Source organism: Nerophis ophidion, linkage group LG16, assembly GCF_033978795.1.
Source record: "Nerophis ophidion isolate RoL-2023_Sa linkage group LG16, RoL_Noph_v1.0, whole genome shotgun sequence".
Taxonomy (NCBI): Eukaryota; Metazoa; Chordata; class Actinopteri; order Syngnathiformes; family Syngnathidae; genus Nerophis; species Nerophis ophidion.
Window position 1 is genome coordinate 18,338,557 of NC_084626.1, and position 27,977 is coordinate 18,366,533.

Below are 27,977 nucleotides of genomic sequence, written 5' to 3' on the forward strand. Positions count from 1 at the left end.
ATTGTTAGGCAGTTTCATGAACGTCCTCCCAGCGCGGTAACACACAACAACAGCAGTCACGGTTTCATCTACCGTAAAGCAGTTTGTCTGCCGTAAACAGCAATGTTGTGTCAGTCTTAAACAGGACAATACTTTTATCTTCTGTACATGCATATGTGACGATAACATCTACGGCTTTTAGAGAGTGCAGTAACCAACTGCACTAAATATACTCCTCCCCTCTTAACAACGCCCCCAACCAAAAAATACAGCATAGAGTAAAGGCTACGTGTGCAGACTTAGGCGGCAGCCACTCTATAAAATAACATACTCAAAAGTCCCAGTTACTGATTCTAATCATCACCTGCCCGTCTAGCTGGATCTATCTTATCCACATCACATGTGCAAGATGAGAAAGTCTGTGTAAAGCATTGTGTGCAATATTTCGCAAAGTGAAGCAAAGTCTATGCCTAATATTACTTAAATCTGCACAGTGATTTTGCTTACTGTGTGTCCAATTTGTTAACTGTGTGAAAATTTAAAATGTAGTGTGGAAGCAATTGAAAAAAAACTGTAATAGTATTTGTCACACATTATTGAACATTATGAGGGTTTTTTCATTATTCAGAGTGAGAAATTTTTCACAAATACTATCAGATCGATACAAGCATGATTACACACATACTTTGTCCAGTTCTCTTGTATGCACTTTATTTCAAACATGAGATTTTTGTTGTTGTCCATTCGTCCATCCATCCATCTTCTTCCGCTTATCCGAGGTCGGGTCGCGGGGGCAGCAGCCTAAGCAGGGAAGCCCAGACTTCCCTCTCCCCAGCCACTTCGTCTAGCTCTTCCCGGGGGATCCCGAGGCGTTCCCGGGCCAGCCGGGAGACATAGCCTTCCCAACGCGTCCTGGGTCTTCCCCGTGGCCTCCTACCGGTTGGACGTGCCCTAAACACCTCCCTCGGGAGGCGTTCGGGTGGCATCCTGACCAGATGCCCGAACCACCTCATCTGGCTCCTCTCGATGTGGAGGAGCAGCGGCTTTACTTTGAGTTCCTCCCGGATGACAGAGCTTTTTGTTGTTGTATTATTGATATTGTTGGATTTACCGTCATATCACTTGTTATAGTGTTTACAAACGCATTAATGTCCACTTTTGATTTTATCTTGCTCAAACAATTTGAATATAATAAAATTGAATATTTGTATTTTTTTTATATATTGTACATTGTCTTATATTGGTGTATTTTTATACTTTCAAATTCTGTGTACAAAACCCAAAACCAATAAAGGTGGCACGTAGTGTAAATGTGAAGTGAAGTGAAGTGAATTATATTTTTAGTGTGGTAAATAAAAACAGAACACAATTATTTGCAAATACTTTTCAACCTATATTCAATTGAATAGACTGCAAAGACAGGACACTTAACGTTGGAACTGGTAAACTTTGTTATTTTTTGCAAATATGAGGTATTTTGGAATTTGATCCCTGCAACATGTTTCAAAAAAGCTGGCACAAGTGACAAATAAGACTGAGAAAGTTGAGGAATGCTCATCATGCACTTATTTGAAACACTTAAAAGGTGAACAGGCTAATTGAGAACCGGTGGGTGCCACAATTGGATATAAAAGGAACTTACATGAAATGCTCAGAAATTCACAAACAAAGATGGGGTGAGGATCACCACTTTGTGAACAAATGCAGGAGCAAATAGTAGAACAGTTTAAGAACATTTCTCAACGAGCTATTGCAAGGAATTTAGGGATTTTACCATCTACAGTCCGTAGTATCATCAAAAGTTTCAGAGAATCTGGAAAAAACACGACATGACCGAAAATTAAAATTGTTTGCCCGTGACCTTCGATCCCTCAGGCGGTAATGCATCAAAAAGCGACACCAGTGTGTAAAGGATATCACCACATAGGCTCAGGAACACTTCAGAAAACAACTCTCAGTAACTATAGTTCATCGGTACATCTGTAAGTGCAAGTTAAATCTCTACTATGCAAAGCCAAAGCCATTTATCAACAACATCAAGAAATGGCAAAAATTGGTCTCCTCAGTTCCTAAACATTTACTGGGTGTTTTTAAAAGGCCATGTAACACAGTGGTAAAAAGGCCCCTGTGCCAACTTTTTTGCAATGTGCTGCTGCCATTAATTTCTAAGTTAATGAGTATTTGCACAAAAAAAAGGAAGTTTCTCAATTCAAACATTAAATATCATGTCTTTGCAGTCTATTCAATTGAATATAAGTAGAAAGGAATTTGCAAATTATTGCATTGTGTTTTAATTTACGATTTACACAACGTGCCAACTTAATTGGTTTTGGGTTTTTTAGATTCAAATATTTTTTTGCTTATCTGTCTTGTGTTTTATCCATCCATCCACCCATCCATTTTCTACCGCGTGTTCCTTTCGGGGTTGCAGGGGGTGCTGGAGCCTATTTCAGTTTTAATCAGATTATAATTATTTAAACATAGACACATCTGACAACTGCTTTATTGGTAAAACATACAACAATTAACACGGATAACAAGTTGAAAATGAAAAAAAGTATTTAAGTCTTGTACATTAACATCCTACTCAGGCTTCGTCTTGGCCCTCGGCCTGTCTGTCCACCACATAGAAGTATTCTTTCTCGATATGTCTGCACAGCGTCATGTACTTGGAGACCCTCACCATTCTCGGCAGGATAAAAGTGCGGGTGAACGTTTCCCTGGTCAGAGGAGGTCGTCCCTCCACCAACAGCACACTGTTGATGAACTGGAGACAAAAGCTGAAGCAGTTGTGGTTGTCTTCATTGAATCTGACACACAAGTGAAAGAAGACATGAATAAAGACAATAAAGAATGGGTGAAGAAAGTGCGTGTCCTGCTGTGGGCATACCTGTGCCAGGTAGGATCCCACAAGGGTACGTCTGAGAAGCGGTCCAGGTACTGATCCCATTGAGCCAGGAGGTGGAACCTGTCAGGTCTGACCAGAGGGATGCTGACGCAGTGTTGCCAGCCACTCACGTCTCTGTTTACTCCTCTCTCAGTGTAGTTGTACACAACTCCTACACGCATGTAAACACACGCAGTCAAGTGGCGTTCCCCATCCTGACCTTTGAACCCAGCCCTCACCTGAAGTGCTGGAGATGCCAGTGTGCAGATCTGATGTTCCTTCAAAGTCCCTGCAGAAAGAAATATTGTGTGAAAATTAAAAACAGGATTTTTTTAAGCGTGAATAAATATGCATGTATGTATGTAATGTACATAAATCCAATATGTATACTGTATATATGTATATAACATCACAGCACATACATGAGTTGGTTTGAGTCTTTTTACAAAATGAATCTTACCAAAATAGCTTTGAGTTTTCAGTATGTGGCCCTTGGTGCTCGGAAAAAGTATGTGATTAACGGTTTATATGTATTCATATATATTTACTAAAGTAACTTTTTGGATAAATTGTACTTGTCAGAGTAGTTTTAATGTGACACACTTTTCACACTTACTTGAGTATTTTTGTGAAGAAGAAATGCTATTTTTACTTTGCTACATTTCTTTATATCATCATTATGTTTATTTATAATCTATTGATTACTGCTTCTAAAGACGTATTCACTCAGCTCGTTAGAGAGACTTCTGTCCCATGCATCTGTTTCACCAATCCAACATAAGCACCAGTGACCCTTTGACTCAATTTTAACAATCAAACACATCAGCCTGGCAGTCACATAACTGCACTCAAACTACACGCTGTAAAATGTGACATGACGTCATAACTCTTCAGTGTTTCCTCACAAAGGGATGGGACCATGAAAAAGAACAATTCTACGATCTTTTGTACTACATTTTTTTCTGCCGGGCCGCCCCCCTGCCTATATCAAACACTGTGCATAGGGCTCCAGCTAATATATTGGCAATTTTCCTTATTGCTTCTCATTGTCCCCAGTGTCGTCCAGCTTTAGTAATGGGATGGTAAATAGTTATACGGAGATCAAATCCCAGCCAGGTAATGTATCGGAAAGATATGCTGTTTCATGTTAAATTTTTAATTTTGCACACACAAAAAAATATTATAGAACAATGTGTTTACCACAAATTAGTCTCAGAACAAAACATGCATCAAGATAAATTCAAGTTTGAATAAAGAAGCATAAACATTTTAAATAAATTACTGGATAAAAACAAAGGGTGATTTTTTTTTTTTTTTTGCCTAAAAAAAAAAATAAATACAATTTAGGGCCCCAATTTAGACATGGTTGGACTTTTAGGGTCTCTCAGTCTCTCACACGAAAACACACACAAACACACAAGGTAGTCCAATTGAAATAATTTTAACAATTTACTAAATAAATCAGAAGTTACTCATGAGTTCAGTATGAGGTGTTTTTTTTCACTGAATACCTACTTATAATAAACTATTTAGATTAATTTTTTTTACTTAAGTTATATTATTCTAAAGCAGTGGTTCTTAAACTTTTTCACAAAGTACCACCTCAGAAGACAATTGGCTCTCCAACTACAACCATAATGACCAATATTCAAATACAGTAGTGTAGTAAGCCTACGTATTCATTAAATACAAGGCAGTGGTTTTATTTAACAAGTAAATTCAATATTTTCGACACTGTAACATTAGATTTAGTTTGAACAGTAAAACTGAGTTTGACTATATGAAAGTAGAAACACCGTACTTAAATAATGAATCAAATCGTTGGCGGATCACTGGATGGAGCCTTTACCACTAGTGGCTCATGTACCACAGTTTGAGAATCACGGCGTGGCGCAGTGGGAGAGTAGCCGTGCGCAACCCGAGGGTCCCTGGTTCAATCCCCACCTAGTACCAACCTTGTCACGTTCGTTGTGTCCTGAGCAAGACACTTCACCATTTGCTCCTGATGGGTGCTGGTTAGCGCCTTGCATGGCAGCTCCATGCAAGGCGCTAACCTTGCATGGAGCACACACATTCACATCATTGTATGAATGTGTGTGTGAATGGGTAAATGTGGAAGTAGTGTCTAAGCTCTTTGAGTACCTTGAAGGTAGAAAAGCGCTATACAAGTACAACCCATTTATCATTTACTTATTTATAAAGTATTGGTACTTGAGAACAATGTTTTGGCTACTCTACCCACCTCAAACTGTATAATGTGAACTTTGTCTTCAGTGTCACAAAAGTGTAAAAAGAAGTGAAGCATTGCTTGTATAGGGAAAGTGAGGACCATACAAAAAGTGACGCAAGAGTCGTACCGCTTTGAATTTGAGTAAGTTTCTTGTAACTTCCCGGGACTTCACCTTTATTCTTTCAACAATTCTTGTTTGGGTAGAAGTGTACCAATAAAAAAGCTAAACACACTCAATCAATCAATGATTATTTATATAGCCCTGAATCACTAGTGTCTCAAAGGGCTACACAAACCACAACACAAACCACAACGACATCCTCGGTAGAGCCCACTCAGAATGAACCCATTGATGCTTTTTGGAGAAAAGCTGATATTTTTTCTGGAATGGAGTCAGCAGTAAGAGAGGGACATTAGTCTACCTGCGCATGTTGTCATCAGTGGGTGTGATGAGGAGGCAGCAGGAGCTCTTGTGTCCGTCAGCCAGCGGGGAGGGCAGGCTGACCGGCGCCTCCTGAAGCCTGCCTCCCTTCAGTTGTTCCCCACAGGCAGGACACTCCTCCGGTAGTGAGAAGCAGAAGATGTCCTTGTGGCAGTGGCTCAGACGGATAACGCTGTGCTCCATGGCCGTTGCCTCGCTTCTTAATCGCCGGAGTGCCGGCTTACAGTGCAGCTGGCGTCACGCAACGTCAACCTCCCGCCTATCGTGTTGCACGGCCGATTTAGACACCCGTGTTGACAGGTTCAGGTGCACGCAACGCTTCAAATTTCACTCACTTTTGTTCTTATTCCTAGTCTGCCAGAGTAAAAAAAGCTTACACCATGTCCCACATGCACAGGTCAAAGGTCATTATTTCCTATGGTGCACTGTAAAAAATCTGTAGATTTTACAGTAAGAAATTGGCAGAACAAAATGCCAAAATTTGTGTTGTTTTTACAGTCTATTATTGTAAATGGAAAAATGCCACCACTTATTTTTACAGTAAAATTCTGGCCACTGAGCTAACAGCGTACCCTGAATTGATTAACGTGGACCCCGACTTAAACAAGTTGAAAAACTTATTTGGGTGTGACCATTTAATGGTCAATTGTATGGAATATGTACTGTACTGTGCAATCTACTAATAAAAGTTTCAATCAGTCAAAAAATAGTATTTCATCATAAAATCTACTTTTTTTAAAACTGGAGTTTAATTATTTTAAGATCTGCTATACATTAAGGAACATTACATCCTACCCCTTCTCAAATCGGGCCCCAAGTAGAATTTTATATGGTGGCCTGCCCGCTTTAATTATGCGAAACACTTTTTTTTTAAATTAAACTCTAATTAAATGTAATGCATACTTTGTACTAAAACAAATTGATGGGAAATTACCCCAATTTTTTTGTGCAAAATGTGTAAATATATTCAGGGACATTTATCATTGTATTCTCATCAGCGACGACGGAGAAGGGGGGAACATGTTTGCTGTAAAATTTCATATTAAGTGCCCTGTCATGCTCCTCTTCACACAAAACGGGGTCCCCAACATTTGCGTATAGGGTAGGGAGGGGCACTATAATTTCCTAATTCCCCTATTACTTAAAAATTAAAACATGACACTTACTATATATTTTTTTGCTTGCTTTTTGCCATTTAAAGTTTGTTGACGTCATGTGTTTAAGCGACATCTTTTTCTATTTGAAGAGAAAAGCTGACAAGTACTTTGCCTTCTTCCGGTTCTACTTTTAATGACGTTAAAAAAGATGAGTCGGGAAAGTCTTGCATCAATGTTAATACAATAATTATTGTAATGTTCGGACAGTAGCATTATTATCTTCCACAGATGCAGCTTGTAAATCCATGTCATCTGTCAAAACGTGACTTGACAGACGTGTGAGCCGAGCACAAACTGACACTCTTTGCGCGTCACGTGTGAAGCCGTCGCCATGGAAACAGACCTCCTGGTCTAGTCCAAGCTGGCGGTAAGTTCAAAGAACTTAGGAGACATAAGCGTTCCAGTCTGAAAGTTTTTCAAGGTTCCCTTCAGCACCACAGTATCCATGGCGACGGACGTGATGGAACACTGAAAGGTATCGGGAGGCGCTCTCAATCCTGGGGAGCACGTAGTGAGAGGTGAAACACTCTCTGCTGATTGACTGCTTTCCCTGCAACGTCATCATCCGGTTAATGAAGCCCAGAGCAAAACCATAGCAACACGAGCCAAACTCCCTCTCCTCCTGAAACCTGGGGGCGGAGAGTGAGTCATGTGATCACAGACTGCAACACAGGTGAGACGGGTCGAGTTGGGGCAAGAACCTGTCTGGCGTCCAGATGTCCAGGGCGGCAAACTCCCCTAGTTGTGTGTCCCACTTTCTTTTAAAGTCTGGGATGTGGTTGCCCGGGGCAACCAGAGGAATGATGATACTCTGTTTCCAACCCTGCACCTGACGCTGAACACCAAACTCTGTATAACTGAACACCAGTCCTGCAACAGAAATTCTACTGAGGACGTGTCTTTCAAAGAACTATTGAGCACCACGTGTGACATTACCATCAGAGCTGGAGATGCCAACATGGAGCTCTGAATCTTTTTCTTCACTGCAGACGCAACATGTCAGAAAAACAGCAAAATAAACAGTGCCTCCAGACATATTGCAAAATAGAATGAACTGATTTTTGTCCTCAGAATTCTACAGATAGTAAGCAATATTGACAATGTGATTTTTAAATTTGCAAATATTTTTTTTTTAAACTAAAATAAATGAATCACATGTTCATAAGTATTTACATCCTTAGGTCAATACTTTGTTAATTAACATTTGGCAGCAATTACAGCCTCAAGTCTTTTTGAATACAATGCCACAAGGCAGTTTTGCCCATTCCTCTTTGCAGCAGCTCTCAAGCTCCATCAGGTTGGATGGGAAGCCTTGGTTTTTCATCCAAGATATCTCCGTACATTGCTGCATTCATCTTTCCCTTTATCCTGACTTGTTTCCCAGTTCCTGTTGCTGAAAACCATCCCCACAGCCTGATGCTGCCACTACCATGCTTCAATGTAGTGATGGTATTGGCCTGGTGATGAGCGGTGCCATCCTCCAAACATGATGCCTGGCATTCACGCCAAAAAGGTCAATCTTGGTCTCATCAGACCAGAGAACGTTGTTCATCATGGTCTGAGAGTACATTTCAGGTTCATGTTGGCAAACGTTTTACTAAGAGATAACTTCTGTCCGACCACTCTAACATACAGGCCTGATTAGTGGATTGCTGCACAGATGGTCATCCTTCTGGAAGGTTTGCTTCTCTTCATAGAGGAATGCCGTAGCCTGACAGAGTGATCATCAGTTTTCTGGTCCCCTCCCTGACTAGACTATAATGCAGCAAAGTACAGAGAAATCCTCGATAAAAAAAACAATGTTTCACATGCAATCTGATGGAGATTGAGAGATGCTGCAAAGAGGAAAGGGCAAAACTGCTCAAAGATAAGCGTGCCAAGCACATGGCATCATATTCAAATAAATTTGAGGCGTAATTGCTTACAAAGGATAAATCAACAAAGTATTGACCAAAGGCTGGTCGAATACCTATGCACACGTGTTTTCAATTGTTTTAAATGTTGATACATTTGCAAAAAATACAAAAAAAACTTTTCATATTGTCAGTATGGGGTGTTTTGTGTTGACATTTACAGACAAAAAAAAAAAATGATGTATTCCTTTATGTAATGAGGCTGTAACAACTGGGATAGGCTCCAGCACCCCCTACACCCCGAGAGGGACAAGCGGGGAAAAAATGGATGGACGGGCATTACAAAATGTGGAAAAAGTGAAGCGCTGTACATACTTTCCGGATGCACTTACAGCTATATAGCGACAACATGACATAAAAACAACAACATATTCAGTCGTGTTTGCCAACAATTTACCTGAGGCTGGCTGTACCTCCATGTGACGTCACAAGGAAGCAGCAGCTCGCGTGGTGTCCGTCTCGAATTGGACTTCGGATTCGGACCGGGGCATTAGACAGGGCGAACCGTACTTTCTGCCCACACACAGGGCACCACGGACCCTCTGCGTCTGCCAATGTGAACACAGTCTTCCCGCAGTGTGTGAATCGCAGCAGATCTCCGAGCTCCATGAAGGGACTTTGGACTGACAAGTGGACCGGAAGTGGGGGCGGAGAGCAACGCTTTGTTGTAGCGTTTTTAAAAACACAACACCTGGATACATATATTTAAAAAACTCCTGCATGGAACATATTTAAAAATATTTGCAATACAAAATACATTTTTGTTGACAACGATGACAAATTATATTCCCATGCACTTTGTCGCCGTCTTTTAAAGATTGCATAAAATAATCCATCCATCCATCCATCCATTTTCTACCGCTTATTCCCTTTGGGGTCGCCGGGGGCGCTGGTGCCTATCTCAGCTACAATCGGGCGGAAGGCGGCGTACACCCTGGAAAAGTCGCCAACTCATCGCAGAGCCAACAAAGATAGACGGACAACATTCACACTCACTTTCATACACTAGAGCAGGGGTCTCAGACACGTGGCCCGCGGGCCAATTGCAGCCCGCGAGACGTTATTTTGTGGCCCCCACCTTAATATGAAAGTTTAATGTTCGAGCGGCCCACGAGTTTTGTATGAATGGCGCTTTAGTTTTTTGTGCAGAGCTGTAGGAATCTACCAATCACGGTGTGGTATGTGGCTCTCGAGTGCCGAACATTGACGTCACTTGCGTGATGCAAGCAGAGAACCCCCCCCCCCCTCATTTGCTCCAGACAGAGACAATTTTTGTTATTTGGGCCCAAAATGGCTCTTTCAAATGTTCTGGGTTGCCTACCCCTGCGTTAGTGGAAAAGTGGAAAATGAGTGAAAGCGACAGAGACGTTGCCATGGAGACGAGGGTTTTCTAATGTGCCTGGCTGCAGTCGCACCGCGACATCTGTCCGTCGGTAATAAGATTCCCTGATAACCTGGACCAATTCAAACCGTTATTTTTATTTTTTTTATTAATTTGCATTGCCTCACATTTCTTAATCCTCATTTTGTTCAGTTATATTTTGATTTTTTTTTTTTGTTGAAAATAAAAATCCATCCATCCATCCATCCATCATATTCCGCTTATCCGAGGTCGGGTAGCAGTGGCAGCAGCCTAAGCAGGGAAGCCCAGACTTCCCTCTCTCCAGCCACTTTGTCTAGCTCTGCCCGGGGGATCCTGAGGCGTTCCCAGGCCAGCCGGGAGACATAGTCTTCCCAACGTGTCCTGGGTCTTCCCCGTGGCCTCCTACCGGTTGGACGTGCCCTAAACACCTCCCTAGGGAGGCGTTCAGGTGGCATCCTGACCAGATGCCAGAGCCACCTCATCTGGCTCCTCTCGATGTGGAGGAGCAGCGGCTTTACTTTGAGCTCCTCTCGGATGGCAGAGCTTCTCACCCTTTCTATAAGGGAGAGCCCCTCCACCCGGTGGAGGAAACTAATTTCGGCCGCTTGTACCCGTGATCTTATCCTTTCGGTCATGACCCAAAGCTCATGACCATAGGTGAGGACTGGAACGTAAATCGACCGGTAAATTGAGAGCTTTGCCTTCCTACTCAGCTCCTTCTTCACCACAAGGGATCGGTACAAAGTCCGCATTACTGAAGATGCCGCACCGATCCGCCTGTCGATCTCACAATCCACTCTTCCCCCACTCGTGAACAAGACTCCTAGGTACTTGAACTCCTCCACTTAGAGCAGGGTCTCCTCCCCAACCCGGAGATGGCACTTCACCCTTTTCCGGGCGAGAACCATGGACTCGGACTTGGAGGTGCTGATTCTCATTTCGGTCGCTTCACACTTGGCTGCGAACCGATCCAGTGAGAGCTGAAGATCCCGGCCAGATTAAGCCATCAGGACCACATCATCCGCAAAAAGTAGAGACCTAATCCCACGACCACCAAACCGGAACCCCTCCACGCCTTGACTGCGCCTAGATATTCTGTCCATAAAAGTTATGAACAGAATCGGTGACAAAGGACAGCCTTGGCGGAGTCCAACTCTCACTGGAAATGTGTCCGACTTACTGCCACCAAAGCGGACCAAGCTCTGGCACTGATCATACAGGCAGTGGACCGCCACAATAAGACAGTCCGGTACCCCATACTCTCTGAACACTCCCCTCAGGACTTCCCGAGGGACACGGTCGAATGCCTTCTCCAAGTCCACAAAGCACATGTAGACTGGTTGGGCAAACTCCCATGCACCCTCGAGAACCCTGCCGAGAGTATAGAGCTGTTCCACAGTTCCAGGACCAGGACGAAAACCACACTGAAAATAAAAATAGACATTTCCATTTTTTTTTTTTTAAGAAATCTTTTCTCGGCCTAGCCTCACCCAGACTCTGCATCCAGTGGCCCCCAGGTAAACTGAGTTTAAGACCCCTGCACTAGAGTCAATTTAGTGTTGCCAATCAACCTATCCCCAGGTGCATGTCTTTGGAGGTGGGAGGAAGACGGAGTACCCGGAGGGAACCCACGCAGTCATGGGGAGGACATGCAAACTCCACACAGAAAGATCCGGAGCCCGGGATTGAACCCAGGACTACTCAGGACCTTCGTATTGTGAGGCAGACGCACTAACCCCAATAGCAACGTGCTGCCTGGAAATGAAATAATTCATGTAGAAATATAGTGATTGTGTGCATAGTTTTTTTTTTTATTTAACAAATTTACAGCACCGCTGAGAAGTTATTATTATTTTTTTCTACGTAAATAAAATAATTTAAGTAGAAATACAGTGATTGTGTGCATTGTTTTTTTAACCAATTTACAGCACGGCTGAAAAGTTTTTTTGTTGTTGTTTTTTTTCCTTAAAAACGTTTATGGAAATAGACCTAAGGTATTTAAGTTTAACATTACATGTTGGCGTTCTTCTGCTGCGACAGCATCTTCTGGTGTCCACGGGCCATCCTGGACAGTTCGGAACCTTTATTTGATAAGACAGGCGTTGCTTTCCGGACGTGTTTGTGTGAGACGCCGCTGTCAAGACGGTCACAACTCGGAAGCTAACAATATTTTGGTGCCAGGAAGATGAGCACCAAACAGGTGACCTGCAGGTGAGCCAGCCTGTCTGTCTGTTTCTAATAACCGGGAATGTTAGCCTCGGGCTAATGTTTTTAGGTTGTTTCTGGCGTGACCCTTGTCGTTAGCATACTCGCAGCCTGTCTCCTGCCAGTCGGTCCGCGTCCTCACATTAGCCGAGCAGTTAGTCTGGTGCAGACAAAACCATCCACACAGGCAAACTGTATCCATGCTTATACTTCACCGCTCATTTTCCAATCAGGCTAGTGCGTGACTAAACTGCTTTTGTTTTTTTGTAGTAGCACTTGAAACACTTAAGCCATTCTGTCCCGATGACTTGATACTACCAGTGTAGTGATACCCACACTGTTGTTATTTTAGCAATATCATACGGCTGCTTGGCGTTATATTTACTTATGTTGGCCTCTGTTTGACGTCTATGGTGCTCGTTAATCCATAGGAAAGTTGATCTAACGTGACCTTTGTCTCGCTTTTGTCCCACCTGATTAACAATATGTTATCCATCCATCCATTTTCTACCACTTATTCCCTTTGGGGTCGCGGGGGCGCTGGTGCCCATCTCAGCTACAATGGGGCGGAAGGCTGCGTACACCCTGGACAAGTCGCCACCTCATCGCAGGGCCAACACAGATAGACAGACAACATTCACACTCACATTCACACACTAAGGCCAATTTAGTGTTGCCAATCAACCTATCCCCAGGTGCATGTCTTTGGAAGTGGGAGGAAGCTGGAGTACCCGGAGGGAACCCACGCATTACAATTTGTTATGACTTTTCTTAATTTGATTACATCCATCCATCTATTTTATACTGCTTATTCCCTTTGGGGTTGCAGGGGCGCTGGTGCCTATCTCAGCTACAATCGGGCGGAAGGCTGCGTACACCCTGGACAAGTCGCCATCTCATCGCAGGGCCAACACAGATAGACAGACAACATTCACACTCACATTCACACTCTAGGGCCAATTTAGTTTTGCCAATCAACCTATCCCCAGGTGCATGTCTTTGGAAGTGGGAGGAAGCTGGAGTACCCGAGGGAACCCACGAATTACAATATGTTATGCCATCCATCCATCCATTTTCTACCGCTTATTCCCTTTTGGGTTCGCGGGGGGCACCGGCGCCTATCTCAGCTACATTCGGGCGGGGTACACCCTGGACAAGTCGCCACCTCATCGCAGGGCCAACACAGATAGACAGACAACATTCACACTCACATTCACACACTAGGGCCAATTTAGTGTTGCCAATCAACCTATCCCCAGGTGCATGTCTTTAGAAGTGGGAGGAAGCTGGAGTACCCGGAGGGAACCCACGCATTACAATATGTTATGACTTTTCTTAATTTGATTACATCCATCCATCCATTTCCTACCGCTTATTCCCTTTGGGGTCACGGGGGGTGCTGGTGCCTATCTCAGCTACTATCGGGTGGAAGGCGGGGTACACCCTGGACAAGTCGCCACCTCATCGCAGGGCCAACACAAATAGACAGACAACATTCACACTCACATTCACACACTAGGGCCAATTTAGTTTTGCCAATCAACCTATCCCCAGGTGCATGTCTTTGGAAGTGGGAGGAAGCCGGAGTACCCGAGGGAACCCACGAATTACAATATGTTATGCCATCCATCCATTTCCTACCGCTTATTCCCTTTTGGATTCGCGGGGGGCACCGGCGCCTATCTCAGCTACATTCGGGTGGAAGGCGGGGTACACCCTGGACAAGTCGCCACCTCATCGCAGGGCCAACACAGATAGACAGACAACATTCACACTCACATTCACACACTAGGGCCAATTTAGTGTTGCCAATCAACCTATCCCCAGGTGCATGTCTTTAGAAGTGGGAGGAAGCTGGAGTACCCGGAGGGAACCCACGCATTACAATATGTTATGACTTTTCTTAATTTGATTACATCCATCCATCCATTTTCTACCGCTTATTCTCTTTGGGGGCGCTGGTGCCTATCTCAGCTACAATCGGGCGGAAGGCGGCGTACACCCTGGACAAGTCGCCCTCATCGCAGGGCCAACACAGATAGACAGACAACGTTCACACTCACATTCACACACTAGGGCCGATTTAGTGTTGCCTATTAATCTATCCCCAGGTGCATGTCTTTGGAAGTGGGAGGAAGCCGGAGTACCCGGAGGGAACCCATGCATTACCATATGTTATGCCATCCATCCATCCATCCATCCATTTTTTACCGCTTATTTCCTTTCGGGTTCGCGGTGGGCCCTGGCGCCTATCTCAGCTACAATCGGGCGGGGTACACCTTGGACAAGTCGCCACCTCATCGCAGGGCCAACACAGATGGACAGACAACGTTCACACTCACATTCACACACTAGGGCCGATTTAGTGTTGCCTATTAACCTATCCCCAGGTGCCTGTCTTTGGAGGTGGGAGGAAGCTGGAGTACCCGGGGGGAACCCACGCATTACAATATGTTATGACTTTTCTTAATTTGATTGCATCCATCCATCCATTTTCTACCGCTTATTCCCTTTGGGGTCGCGGGGGCGCTTTTGCCTATCTCAGCTACAATCGGGCGGAAGGCGGCGTACACCCTGGACAAGTTGCCCCTCATCACAGGGCCAACACAGATGGACAGACAACGTTCACACTCACATTCACACACTAGGGCCGATTTAGTGTTGCCTATTAACCTATCCCCAGGTGCCTGTCTTTGGAGGTGGGAGGAAGCTGGAGTACCCGGGGGGAACCCACGCATTACAATATGTTATGACTTTTCTTAATTTGATTGCATCCATCCATCCATTTTCTACCGCTTATTCCCTTTGGGGTGACGGGGGGCGCTGGTGCCTATCTCAGCTACAAGTTAAAGTTAAAGTACCAATGATTGTCACATACGAGATATGGCGAAATTATTCTCTGCACATGACCCATCACCCTTGATCACCCCCTGGGAGGTAAGGGGAGCAGTGGGCAGCAGCGGTGCCGCGCCCGGGAATCATTTATGGTGATTTAATCCCCATTTACAACCCTTAATGCTGAGTGCCAAGCAGGGAGGTAATGGGTCCCATTTTTGTAGTCTTTGGTATGATTCGGCCGGGATTTTAACTTACGACCTACCGATCTCAGGGCGGACACTTTAACCAGTAGGCCATTGAGCCGGGCGGAAGGCGGCGTACACCCTGGACAAGTCGCCACCTTATCGCAGGGCCAACACAGATAGACAACATTCACACTCACATTCACACACTAGAGCCAATTTAGTGTTGCCAATCAACCTATCCCCAGGTGCATGTCTTTGGAAGTGGGAGGAAGCCGGAGTACCCGGAGGGAACCCACGCATTACAATATGTTATGGCTTTTCTTAGTTTGATTACATGCTATGGTATAATTTTATTGCATTAGCTATAATCTGGCGCAGAACATACACTATATTGCCAAAAGTATTTGGCCACCTGCCTTGACTCACATATGAACTTGAAGTGCCAACCCTTTTTCAGTGATGTACCCCCTGTGAACATTTTTTAAAATTCTAGTACCACCTAATCAGAGCAAAGCATTTATGGTTGAAAAAAAGAGATAAAGAAGTAAAATACAGCCCTATGTCATCAGTTTCTGATTTATTAAATTGTATAACAGTGCAAAATATTGCTCATTTGTAGCGGTCTTTCTTGAACTATTTGTAAAAAAAGATATAAAAATAACTAAAAACTTGTTGAAAAATAAACAAGTGATTCAATTATAAATAAAGATTTCTACACATAGAAGTAATCGTCAACTTAAAGTGCCCTCTTTGGGGATTGTAATAGAGATCCATCTGGATTCATGAATTTAATTCTAAACAATTCTTCACAAAAAAAGAAATCTTTAACGTCAATATTTATGGAACATGTCCATAAAAAAATCTAGCTGTCAACAGTGAATATTGCATTGTTGCATTTTTTTCACAGTTTATGAACTTACATTCATATTTTGTGGAATTATTATTCAATAAATATATTTATAAAGGATTTTTGAATTGTTGCTATTTCAATATATTTTTTTAAAATCTCACGTACCCCTTGACATACCTTCAAGTACCCCCAGGGGTACACGTACCCCCATTTGAGAACCTCTGATCTAACGTGACCTTTGTCTCGTTTTTGTTCCACCATATTAACAATATGTTATGACTTTTATTAATTTGATTACATGCTATAATATAATTTTAATGTTATAATTTTATTGCATTAGCTATAATCTGGCACAGAACATACACTATATTGCCAAAAGTATTTGGCCACCTGCCTTGACTCACATATGAACTTGAAGTGCCATCCCATCCCTAACCGATAGGGCAGTGGATCTCAAATGGGGGTACTTGAAGGTATGCTAAGGGGTACCTGAGATTTTTTTTAAATAGCAACAATTCAAAAATCCTTCATAAATATATTTATTGAATAATACTTCAACAAAATATGAATGTAAGTTCATAAACTGTGAAAAGAAATGCAACAATGCAATCTTAATTTTTTGTGGGCATGTTCCATAAATGTTGTTAAAGATTTCTTTTCTTGTGAAGAAATGTTTACAATTAAGTTCATGAATCCAGATGGATATTTATTGCAATCCCCAAATAGGGCACTTTAAGTTGATGATTACTTCTATGTTTAGAAATCTTTATTTATAATTGAATCACTTGATTATTTTTTCTACAATTCAACTGAATTTGGATTTAATCAGGTTGTTTTAGCTTTAATCATGCTGCAAGATTTAGCATGTTGCATTCAATATTTATTCCCATTAATTTCCCATTAATTCCTGTTAATTCCCATATATTCCAGTTAATTCCCATGGAGTGTTTCCAACTTTGAATTTTCCCAGTGTTTTGCAACCCCAAAGGACACCTGATTCTGATCATTTGGATGGGTGGCCAAATGCTTTTGACAATATAGTGTATCTGTCTATGAGTTTAATGTCTCTGTGCATTGTCCCTTCAAATAAAGACTAAACTAAACCAATTAATACACTGGGGTGTCACTGATAGTGTAGTAGTGGTTCACTGAGCTGAATTTTCATGCAGCCAGCGTTGGGGGTTCGCATACACGCTTTTGTCATATTTGGTCAAGGTAAAATAGATCCAAGTGCCTTTGCACTGCTAGTACGGTTCGTTTGGTCCAAACAGGACCCGACCAACCAACAGACTGTCTGAAAGACGGGTCTCAGTCTCCCTGCCAGCGGACTCTCTAGTCTTGAGCAGGGGTGTCAAACTCATTTTAGATCGGGGGCCACATGGAGAAAAATCTACTCCCAAGTGGGCCGGACCGGTAAAAATCACGGCACGATAACTTCAAAATAAAGACAACTTCAGATTGTTTTCTTTGTTTGAAAATAGAACAAGCACATTCTGAAAATGTACAAATCAGAATGTTTTTTTTTTTTTACACTTACATGTTGCTGTTAATAGTATTCCATCCTTATTTGTCGTTGTTCATATTTTCTGAATAAATTATGTGATAATGTTCATCAGTCAACTCATTGGTGTTAATTTTTAATCTATCGAGATAAAAGAATAATATCAAAATCAAATGACAGGATGTTATTTATGTAGTTTGATCATTTTCCTTGACTGGTGCAGTAACATCATGTGGTTTATTTTTATTTTTTTTACATATGTAGCGTAATTTACTAAGGTACAAAGAATTCCAAATTGTGAAATTTAGAGGACACATTTAAAATAGCTATTTCTTTCATTCAAAAATTTCCGCTCATTTTTATACTTGGCAAACTCAACCCGCAGGCTGGATAAAACCTGTTCGCGGGCCTGATCCCTTGGACCGTACATTTGACACCCCTGGTCTTTGAGTGAGGGTCATCTTGCACCTAGAACACCCCATATATTGTGACAAAATTTGTTATCGAATTCTTTCAGCATCTTTATCAGCCCTGAGCAAAATTCCAAAAAGTGCAGCTCTCTTTTAATGAGATAAGCTTTATAAAAATGTGTTATTGTTGTACAATCTATTGTTGAAGTAGAGGATCAGGACTCAAAATCAGATCGGAGGCTAAAAGTGTTCATCAAGACATCCCTAGTCAGTGTTCTTGTGCATGGATTTTAAGTTTGACAAAATATATTTAAGTATTAGCCGCCCAGGGTGTGCCGGCCAAATTTAGACTAAGCTATGAAGTTACAGTGGGTACGGAAAGTATTCAGACCCTTTTAAAATGTTCACTCTTTGTTTCATTGCAGCCATTTGCTAAAATCCAAAACGTTTGTTTTATTTCTCATTTATGTGCTCTCAACTCCCGATCTTGATAGAAAGAAAACAGAAATGTAGAAATTTTTGCAAATTTATTAAAAAAGAAAAACTGAAATACCTCATGGTGAAAATTATTCAGACCTTTTGCTGTCACACCCATGCTCTTCATTTCTTCGGATCCACCGAGAGATGGTTCTGTTTCTTCATTGGAGTCCAGCTTTGTTTAATTAAACTGATTGGACCTGTTTTGGAAAGGCACACATCTGTCTATATTAGACCTTAAAGCTCACAGTGCATGTCAAAGCAAATGCAAATCATAAGGTCGAAAGAACTGCCCAAGGAACTCAGAGACAGAATTGTGGCAAGACACAGATCTGGTTACAACAGCACTCAAGGTTCCGAAAAGCACAGTGGCCTCCATAATCCTTAATGGCGACTCTGCACTGTTTTTGGAATTTTTTCTACCGTTCACACTCATTATAAAAGACATGACAATGGTTGTATATTTTGTGGTTATTTCTAAATTGTAAATAAATGCAATCATACGTCTGTTTATGATGAAGCCTATAGGAACCACTCTATTCTGCCTATAATGCCCTGAAAAACATCCAAACACTTCCATTCAGATTTTATATTCATGATGTAAGTATACCGGTATATGTAATGTAGTAACGGGCGCATTTATAACATTTAATGTTTACATATTTTGATCATTTAAGGCATACGTGGCGCGTTAATTTAAAAAAACAGATGACGTTTTTCTTTTTCTTTTTTTTACAACTCCATCACCGATCACTACTCAATGCAGACTTTTAGAGCCAACATAATAAGGTAATAAAACAAAACGTACCGTACAATGTCTGCTGTCGTTAGGATGCTGACTGCTAGGATGTTCATATATTCCCATTTAAATGAAGAATGACTCATAATCCTCTCAAACAATAGGGGGGTGGATTCATTCTTGTCATTGGCTGTCAAAATGTACCAATTTGACGAGCAAAAATAAAAGTAAGCAGCTGATAAGTCAATCATGTCAACATTGTTAAATAGTAAATAAATAGTTTGTCTGCGTTTGCGCTTATAATAACAACATCGCTAGTACTTGGTTAATATTCAAGTCAAAAAATATAAATGGAGTATTTGTGCTGCTTTTCGGATGCTTTTTTATTGGATTTCATGGGAGGAATAGAGGACCTCCTATTGTCCCAGTAGACTTTTGCATTAAAAAAAATACCTGTCATGTATGTCATAATGATTGTGAACAATAAATACAATTCCCAACAAAATGCAGTTCCCTTTAAAATGGAAGAAGTTTGGGATGACCACAACTCTTCCTAGACTGGGCCATCCAGCCAAACTGAGGTAGAAGAACCTTGGTTAGAGAGGTTAAGAAGAACCCAAAGATCAATGTGGCTGAGCTCCAGAGATGCAGTAGTTAGATGGGAGAAAGGTCCACAAAGTCAACTGTCACTGCAGCAATCCACCAGTCAGGGCTTTATGGCAGAGTGAAAAAGAGCAAGAAATATGAAAGCCAGCATAGGGTTTGCCCAAAAAACACATGGACTCCTAGATAATAAGAAATACGATTCTCTTGTATGAAGAGACCAAGATTGAGCAGTTTAGCGTTAATTTTAAGCGATGTGTGGCGAAAACCAGACACTGCTCATCAGCTGTCCAATACACTAGCCCAACAGTAAAACATGGTAGTGGCAGCATCATGCCATGTGGGTGTTTTTCAGTTGCATGGACAGGACTGTTTGCAATTGAAGGAAAGATGAATGCGGCCAAGTGCAGAGATATCCTGGAAGAAAATATCTTCCAGAGTGCTCATGAACTCGGACTAGACCAAAGGTTTACCTTCCAACAAGTCAAAGCTAAAATAACAATGGTGTGGCTTCGGAACAACTCTGTGACTTTTCTTGACTGGCCCAGCCAAAGCCCTGATCTAAACCCATTTGAGCATCTCTGGAGAGACCCGGAAATGGCTGTCCACCAATGTTCACCATCCACCAATGTTCACCATCCAACCTGACAGAATTGGAGAGAATCTGCAAGGAAGAATGGCAGAGGATCCCAAAATCCAGGTGTGAAAAACTTGTTGCATCATTCCCGAGAAGATTCACGGCTGTACCAACTAAAAAGGGTGCTTCGACTTAATACCTAACAAAGGGTCTGAATACTTATGGCCATGGGATATTTCAGTTTTATTTTTGATAAATTTGTAAAAATTTCTACATTTTTGTTTTTTTCTGTCAAGATGTGCTGCTGAGAGTACATTCATGAGAAATAAAATTAACATTTCGCCTTTAGCAAATGGCTGCAATAAAACAGAGTGAAACATTTAAGGGGATCTAAATACTTTCCGTACTCCCATGACTGTAAGTAGAGGGCCACAAAATATGAGCCGCAGTGTGGGCCCTGACTTTGAGACCCCTTGGAGATAAAATTTTTTTTTTAAGAAAAAAGATGTCAGGATGATGTTGATATCTGATGTCTGCGGCAGGTACTTTCTGCATGGAGTGTGCAGGGAGGGCAGCCGCTGCATGTTCTCCCATGACCCCTCCAACAGTAAGCCCTCCACCATCTGCAAGTTCTACCAGAGAGGAGTGTGTGCCTACGGAGAACGATGCAGGTAAGTTGTCAACTAAATTGTACTTGGCAGGTGAGTTGTACCTTTTTGTTTAAAGGGTTCATGTGTGTGTTTGCAGGTATGACCACGTAAAACCGTCGTACAGAGTAGGGCCCGGTCTTTCAGACAACAAGGCGGGAGGAGGCTCAGAAGGCGGAGCTTCAGTCAGATCTGAACCCAGGAAGACGATGGTCCTTAGAGAGAGAGGTGACTCCTCGCGTTTATAAGGATGAAAAGGACACAGTTAACATAGTAACATGTCACTTTGTCTTCAGCCGATTTTACTTCCTGCCTACAAACAGACTTGATGGACAAAAATCTGTCAGTGGGGCAGGTCGACAGCATGTTTGGGGGTCAAGCAGGCGGACTGGGCTCAGAGGTCACAGCTGCAGCGCCCCAGTCATACGTGGATGCCATCAGAACGGGCTTGGAAGCTTCGGCCCCAGAACAAGGTGGGACACAAAACATTGGTTGCTGTTGCTCGACATCTTGCGTCCATTGCCCCGATTGAATGTGGTCTCTGTTGCCATAGCGCCTTCTCCGATGGGCGGGGCCTTTCAAGACTTTTCCCAGCTGTGTCCTTATGCTGCTGCCGGTCGCTGTTACTATGAGGACAACTGCCCCTATCTCCATGGTGACCAGTGTGAGGTGTGCAGGCTACAGGTGCTACACCCACATGACCCTGAGCAAAGGAGAGCTCACGAAAAGGTACAGTCCGCCATGTTTCCGGTGATGAAAGTTTTAGCAAGGCTAGTGCTTTGAGACGGCTGTCCTATTTTAGTTAGCAGTGCCAATGCTGATATTTGTGGAAATGTACGTGATCGCCATTGTTGGTAAATGTATTTCTTACCTGACACCATTTATTTTCAATTCCCCGGCTGACAAACAGCTAGCAGCTAATTATGTATCTGCATACAGTGTGAAGCTTCTTCCTAAGCTAATAATAAGCATTTCTATTACGGAAAATAAACTGCATTTCTTAGTATTTTAAGTATCATTGTCAAGTAGCATTATCACTAACCTATTACACACTGAGAGCAAGCCAGGAGCAGGCATGCTAATTGCTGGGTTGCATATGACGCCAAATCCGTTTTTTTTCTTTGAGCCTTAGGCCATGTCCACATGAACACGGAGAGTTTCAAAAACGCATATTTAGGGTTAAAAGGATCTCCCTCCACACAAGTGTATTTTCAAAACTGTCTGTCTACTCACAAACACATACACCTTCTGTCTTGCACATTTTGTCCAATCAGAAGCCTGCAAAAGTAGACACAGCTGACTTGGTGGCATTACACCTCTGTTACAATGTTTATTTTGATATACTAGACTTACAACGACGTGCAAATTATTTTTAAAACCAACCTGCACCTACACAGAGCCCTGGGAACATTATGCATATTTTTTTTGGTGTTTAAAGCTTGCATGAACGCCTGTGCTACTGAAAGCCGAAATAATTACATATTTAATCAGCATTTTATCAACAAGGTGATTTATTACATGTGGAGTGAAGTGTACATTATTTCTAAAGTTAGCACGCACTAACGAGCCAAGGAAACTCTTTTTGCATAATTAAGTGCCTGTAAGCGCACGGATGTGCGTATGCCACTGTAAAACTCTCGTGGAACTATAACGCATTTAATGATCAATATAAAGATACATGTGCAATGAAGTGTACATTGTCTTTAATATTAACAAGAAGGAAGGATACATCATGTTTTTTTTTTTAGTTCGGGCGCGTTACATGCGCGTTACCCAAATGGAAGCAACACACATAAATTAACTTCATGATCTGTCGTTAAACAAAGAATTAAAAACATGAGATATTGTTGCAACTTTCTTATGACACAGAGGAAAAACGTCTTGCTTGTCAAAGTTATTCCATCAGCTGGAGGTTCGACAGCGATAATATCCAAAACAGCTGACTGTCATTGTCGCTAGCGGGAGTGTCGCAAACCCCATGGTTTTTTGTCAATGTCGAGTGAAAATAGAAGCATATTTACGTTCAAACTTACAGTAAATTCTTTTATAGTGTGTTTAAAGGCAGCAAGGCAGTGTTTCTGAGCTTTGGAAATGACAGCGCACAACCGTGACGTTATCAGAGTAGTACAAGTCTCCGTTAGTGTCGTGTACACATATACATTGAGCGGAGAGTTTTGGAATTCTACACTTCGGCCAGTGTTTGCAGAAGTCTGTGTTTTTAAAGAAAACCTATGCGTTTGCGTTCGGACCAGAGGCCTAAATGCAGCGATAAGTGTGCCTTTATTAAGTATCCGTGTTCGTGTGGACATGGCCTTAATTCACATGATGGTCATCAAGCTAGAGCGTAGCATTAAAACAAGTGAGGGTGATGTTTGAGCAAGGTTTGAGCAGAAAATGCTGTATTGCTGTTCTGTTCTTGGGTAGTACAATTGTTCAAATACAGCGATAGGGAAGAACTTTCTTGGAGTCCCGAAAGAAGTTGTTCATAAAGGTAATAATGTCAGGGGAAAAAACAAAAGTGTGTCAAAGTAAATTGCTCTTAAAGAGGAACTGCACTTTTTGGGGTCATTTTGCCCATCGTTCGCAATCATTATGAGGGACAAGAAGACAAAAGTTTTTATTTTTTTGCATTCCAACTTTGAAAAATATGTTCATTCTTAGTGGCTAGCAATGCAAAATTGTTGCCATCAATTCTACCTCTAAATCGCTTTTAAAATGCATTCAAAAACTGTCAACAATACTTAATTTATGTTCCGTAACCTGTATTACAACCAATCTGTCGGACCATTGTTATTCTAAGAGCAAACACTGAGGAACTCCTTTTCTACCGATGGGAAGGTATAGCTCGGTAGGTAGAGCGGCTGTGCCAGCAATTTGAGGGTTGCAGGTTCGATCCCCGCTTCCGCCATCCTAGTCACTGTCGTTGTGTCCTTGGGCAAGACACTTTACCCACCTGCTCCCAGTGCCACGCACACAAGTTTAAATGTAAAAATTAGATGTTGGGTTTCACTATATAAAGCGCTTTGAGTCACTAGAGAAAAAGCACTAGAGTCTGGAATCTTCCATCTCTCCCTAGCATGGCCCAAAACCGGTCAATCTTTGCTTCCTGAAGATATCTTCTCTGCCAAGCACTTGGTAGTCCACTACTTCCTCCCGGACGCTATCCAGGTCTAATCGCAGCTGCGGCTTGGAACTTACAAGCGTATTTCTTCATCTTACTACTCGTCGTCGGCGTCGCCATGGCTGTATCTTCCTCGTTCTTCTGCACTCTCTAAAAGATGTAAATGTTATTCTCACATATGCATGTACAGTAGATAGCAGTATTTTCCTGTTTAGGAGTGTCACAACATTGCTATTTACGACAGATGAACTGCTTTACGTTAGACAAAAACGTGACTGCTGTTGTTGTGTGTTGTTACCACGCTGGGAGGACGTTAATGAAACTGCCTAACAATAAACCCACATAGGAAACCAAGAATTCACCCTCGATCATTATACAGTTATAACGCTATTGGGCAGGCCCGCTGTTTATATTGTGGGAAAGCGGACGTGAAAAAAGGGCTGTCGATACGTCAGTCAGGTCCGCGTGGACGCCTTAATTTCGGGAGATTTTTGGGAGAAAATTTGTCCCGGGAGGTTTTCTGGAGAGGCGCTGAATTGAGTCTCCCGGAAAATCCGTGAGGGTTGGCAAGTATGCCGTAGTAACACATCGGCACGCTTCAGTATTCGCCATAAAAGGTAGCTACGGAAAAAGACAAGCTAGCTTCTACATCAGCACGAAACACGTTTGAGTTTGTAATGCACAACAATGCGATAGGACCCCAATCTGTACTGACTTTAAAAACATGAACATTCATATTACGGTATCTGTAAAATATTAGCCCTCATTTCATGATGTGTTTGTACACAACGAGCCAGACAGCGTGTGCACTGTAGTTGTAATAACACACATGATGTACTGCGTGTATCACGATCAATATTAAAAATGTGACAATGGACAGTTGTGCGTTCGGTCCACCCGTGGGGGAGTTTTTTGCAGTTTATGTGGGTAAGCACTACATTTATTTTCAAATAGCTTAGCTTCAAATTCCACATTTGCAGCTTTGAGTCAACCCAACCTCTCACTCTTGGCTTGTGTCTGCTCCGTCTCACCCTTCCTTGTGCTGGCTTTTAGAAACAGTAGTTCATCTTTTGTATATTTAAGTTCAAAATATACATATACTATATTTATATTTCAAGTTTTCCTCTGAAAATATGTTTGTGACATTATGTAATTTGCATTTTCATGTATTTTTAGTTTTTGTATCACTACCACACTCTTCCACAAGTAGGGTCAAAAGCGACACTAAGCAGTTCTTATGGAATCTTCTATGAACCTTTAATCATTGGCAACTCTAACTGTCCCACTTACACGTCTAATGTCATCTTTCACATCTGATGCAACTGGCCAGCAAACTGGCAGGAGTGCAATGTTACTATTTGTGTTTGCTGGGCCATGTTGGCAAGAGTGTCAGGTGACCATTTCTGTTTATTGGCCATGTTGAGTGGCGTCGTGGCGCAGATGGTAAAGCGGCCGTTCCAGCAACTTGAGTGTTCCAGCTTCGATTCCAGCTTCTGCCATTCTAGTCATGTCTGTTTTATCCTTGGGCAAGACACTTCACACTTGCTCCTGATGGGTCCTGGAAAAGAGCTTTTCAATTATAATCCACCTTGAAAGATTTAACACAAAATTTATGGGCTTAACATAACCAACTTGTTTAATGCACTTGCCATGTTTTTTTACAAGAATGTAAAACAATCCTGATTTTACAGTATTTGCAATTAGCTCATTAACATTCTGTCATCCTACAGTCTTTAGTGGATCAGATATTGCCTTTTCCTGGGTGGTGAGACTGCTGACAGTCAAAGTTGAATCAGATGTTAGAGATGACATCAGATGTTTAAGTGGTGCAGTCATAATTGCTAAGAATGAATTAAAGGTTCATAGAATATTCCATGGGAACATCCATGGTGTCATTTTGTCACGGATGATCGGAATCGGCAGCATAATAACTTGATGTAAAGATCCCTACTTTCAATGACTTCCTGTAAACTAGATGGTCATGTGGTCCGCAGATGTGCCTGCTGGCCTTCGAGAGTGACATGGAGAAAGCGTTTGCTGCCCAGCTCAGCCAAGACAAGGTGGGATTACTCATTGGTTATAGGATGATGATGATATTGTTACTAGCTAAACTACTTGTTGGCTCAGGTGTGTTCCATCTGCATGGAGGTGGTGGTGCAGAAGGTGAACCAGTCGGAGCGCAGGTTTGGGATTCTTTCTTCCTGCTCGCACATCTTTTGTCTGGCCTGCATCCGACAGTGGCGCTGCACTCGCAACTTCAGCAACAAGATCATCAAGTATGAGGGTCTTGTAACGCTGCCGCATGTCTACATCCGTGCCTACATTTAATGTCCGCTCTTGTCTCAGGTCATGTCCGGAGTGTCGCGTCATTTCCGAGTTCGTCATACCCTCAGTGTACTGGGTAGAAGACCAGGACGACAAGGACCACCTGATAGAGCTGTTCAAGTCGGGAGTGAGGTGAGTAACCTGTCCTTAGCATCCCCTGGGGTGTGTCACTGTCATGAAAACATAAAATGTGGAATAAAAGAACAATCGGGTGTAATGTAACGAGAAAATGTTGCAAATTTGACACTAACAACTAGGACTATATGATCGTGATTGATGGTCGCGATTAGTTTTAGTTTGATCACGGTGATCAACTGTTACCATAAATACCTTGATCAAACATGGCAGAAATATCTACCACAGCAGTGAAGCAATGGTGCTCGGAATAATCCTGCTCGGGACATTCCGACTTTGACTGTTGTCCTTTGCGTTTCTGTGGACGTGTGCGTGTGTTTGTGTGAATGTGATTGTGTCGTGTGTGCGCAACCATCCTTAAATTTACCAAAATTGAGGCTAGCCTTAAAGGTTACAATACATATTGTATTAGTTTTGAAAATGAAAAATATCAAAATGGCCCCGCATGCTTTCATTTTTCAGTGTGCAGTCCTCAGTGGAAAACGTTTGGACACCCCTGCACTAAACTCCAAATTCCTACACTAGTAGTAAACAGTGAATAGAGTGCATAGTATACTAATTGAGGTTTATTAAAGAATAATTTAATTTGCGAGAGTATTGTATAAGTGTACAAGTGTGTGTGTTTGCAGCAAGAAAGCCTGCAGGTACTTTGACCAGGGTCGCGGCATGTGCCCCTTTGGGGGTAAGTGTTTATATCTCCACGCTTATCCGGACGGAACCCGAGCAGAACCCGAAAAGCCGCGGAAACAGCTGAGCGCCGAGGGAAACATCCGGGTCAGTGCCTGCGACCGCCATGTCCATTGACGGGTGTAGCGCTGGCGACTTAACAACCTCTGCCGTGTCTTCACATCAGTTCATGAACAACGTCCGGCTCTGGGACTTCATTGAAGAGCGCGAGCAGCACCCTGGCCGACCTTTGCCCTCCCTCGACGATGACATCACAGAGCTGAGGGAGCTCTTCATGCAGCTGTCGGCGCCGAGCCAAGACGGACCCGATGCTCCGCCCGACCCAGAGCAGTAGCGACCAGATAAGGACAGCGTTCCCGGGCAAACAATGTGACGAGTTAGAAAGTGAGTTTTCTTGTGTGTAGAAGTAAAGTCGGCGTCCACACAGCAACACTTCTTTCCTGCCAGCTTGTAAATGAATTCATGTATTTATAGGAGGTCACAACAGTCCAGTGGTTGCTTTACATGACTCTGAGCTGTGTTTTATTCTTGATGTCATCAAGCTAATAAAATTTGTTGTGTAGAACTGTACGCTATTCATTGGTTTGTTCTCAGACAGGCGAGTGTATTGTCCAACTGAGGCCACCAGGGGGCAGATAGAAGCCACTCCAATGTACTCTACAGCAGTGGTTCTCAAATGGGGGTACCGTACCCCTGGGGGTACTTG

General features: G+C 42.5%; 3 protein-coding genes across 4 annotated transcripts; 1 reads left to right on the forward strand and 2 right to left on the reverse strand.

The window, feature by feature from the left end:
- Positions 1-2,464: 2,464 nt before the first annotated feature.
- mkrn2os.2 (MKRN2 opposite strand, tandem duplicate 2) lies at positions 2,465-6,268 on the reverse strand. The gene is made up of 4 exons (XM_061874498.1): positions 5,519-6,268; positions 3,106-3,155; positions 2,870-3,038; positions 2,465-2,789 (listed from the first exon to the last, which is right to left on the reverse strand). The coding sequence occupies exons 1-4, from the start codon at positions 5,719-5,721 to the stop codon at positions 2,567-2,569; spliced, it is 645 nt and encodes a 214-aa protein (XP_061730482.1). The 5' UTR covers positions 5,722-6,268; the 3' UTR covers positions 2,465-2,566.
- Positions 6,269-6,802: 534 nt separating this feature from the next.
- On the reverse strand, positions 6,803-9,270 carry mkrn2os.1 (MKRN2 opposite strand, tandem duplicate 1). Its single transcript, XM_061874497.1, has 4 exons — positions 9,006-9,270; positions 7,632-7,678; positions 7,397-7,565; positions 6,803-7,324 (listed from the first exon to the last, which is right to left on the reverse strand). The coding sequence occupies exons 1-4, from the start codon at positions 9,215-9,217 to the stop codon at positions 7,078-7,080; spliced, it is 675 nt and encodes a 224-aa protein (XP_061730481.1). The 5' UTR covers positions 9,218-9,270; the 3' UTR covers positions 6,803-7,077.
- A 2,754-nt stretch (positions 9,271-12,024) lies between these two features.
- mkrn2 (makorin, ring finger protein, 2) lies at positions 12,025-27,841 on the forward strand. Of its 2 annotated transcripts, none has more exons than XM_061874501.1 (10): positions 12,025-12,182; positions 20,899-21,027; positions 21,104-21,231; positions 21,300-21,476; positions 21,557-21,732; positions 26,119-26,184; positions 26,252-26,400; positions 26,471-26,581; positions 27,214-27,358; positions 27,438-27,841. In XM_061874501.1, exons 1-10 carry the CDS (start codon positions 12,157-12,159, stop codon positions 27,603-27,605), a joined length of 1,275 nt encoding a protein of 424 aa, XP_061730485.1. In that variant the 5' UTR covers positions 12,025-12,156; the 3' UTR covers positions 27,606-27,841. The 2 variants fall into 2 exon arrangements, with proteins under 2 accessions (XP_061730485.1, XP_061730486.1); XM_061874502.1 differs by having other exon boundaries at positions 21,327-21,476.
- The last annotated feature ends 136 nt before the right edge of the window (positions 27,842-27,977 follow it).

What these genes read in the sequence shown, in the direction of transcription:
- mkrn2os.1 (XM_061874497.1), bottom strand. Translation starts at nt 9,217, where the DNA reads ATGGAGCTCGGAGATCTGCTGCGATTCACACACTGCGGGAAGACTGTG. An exon ending in GGAGGTACAGCCAGCCTCAG is followed by an intron (nt 7,679 to 9,005) that starts GTAAATTGTTGG and finishes TTGCGTCTGCAG; the next exon opens with TGAAGAAAAAGATTCAGAGC. An exon ending in GACATCTGGACGCCAGACAG is followed by an intron (nt 7,325 to 7,396) that starts GTTCTTGCCCCA and finishes CTCCGCCCCCAG; the next exon opens with GTTTCAGGAGGAGAGGGAGT.
- mkrn2os.2 (XM_061874498.1), bottom strand. Translation starts at nt 5,721, where the DNA reads ATGGAGCACAGCGTTATCCGTCTGAGCCACTGCCACAAGGACATCTTC. An exon ending in TGGCATCTCCAGCACTTCAG is followed by an intron (nt 3,039 to 3,105) that starts GTGAGGGCTGGG and finishes ACATGCGTGTAG; the next exon opens with GAGTTGTGTACAACTACACT. An exon ending in TGGGATCCTACCTGGCACAG is followed by an intron (nt 2,790 to 2,869) that starts GTATGCCCACAG and finishes CTTGTGTGTCAG; the next exon opens with ATTCAATGAAGACAACCACA.
- mkrn2 (XM_061874501.1), top strand. Translation starts at nt 12,157, where the DNA reads ATGAGCACCAAACAGGTGACCTGCAG. An exon ending in GATGGTCCTTAGAGAGAGAG is followed by an intron (nt 21,232 to 21,299) that starts GTGACTCCTCGC and finishes CTTTGTCTTCAG; the next exon opens with CCGATTTTACTTCCTGCCTA. An exon ending in AAAGGAGAGCTCACGAAAAG is followed by an intron (nt 21,733 to 26,118) that starts GTACAGTCCGCC and finishes TGTGGTCCGCAG; the next exon opens with ATGTGCCTGCTGGCCTTCGA.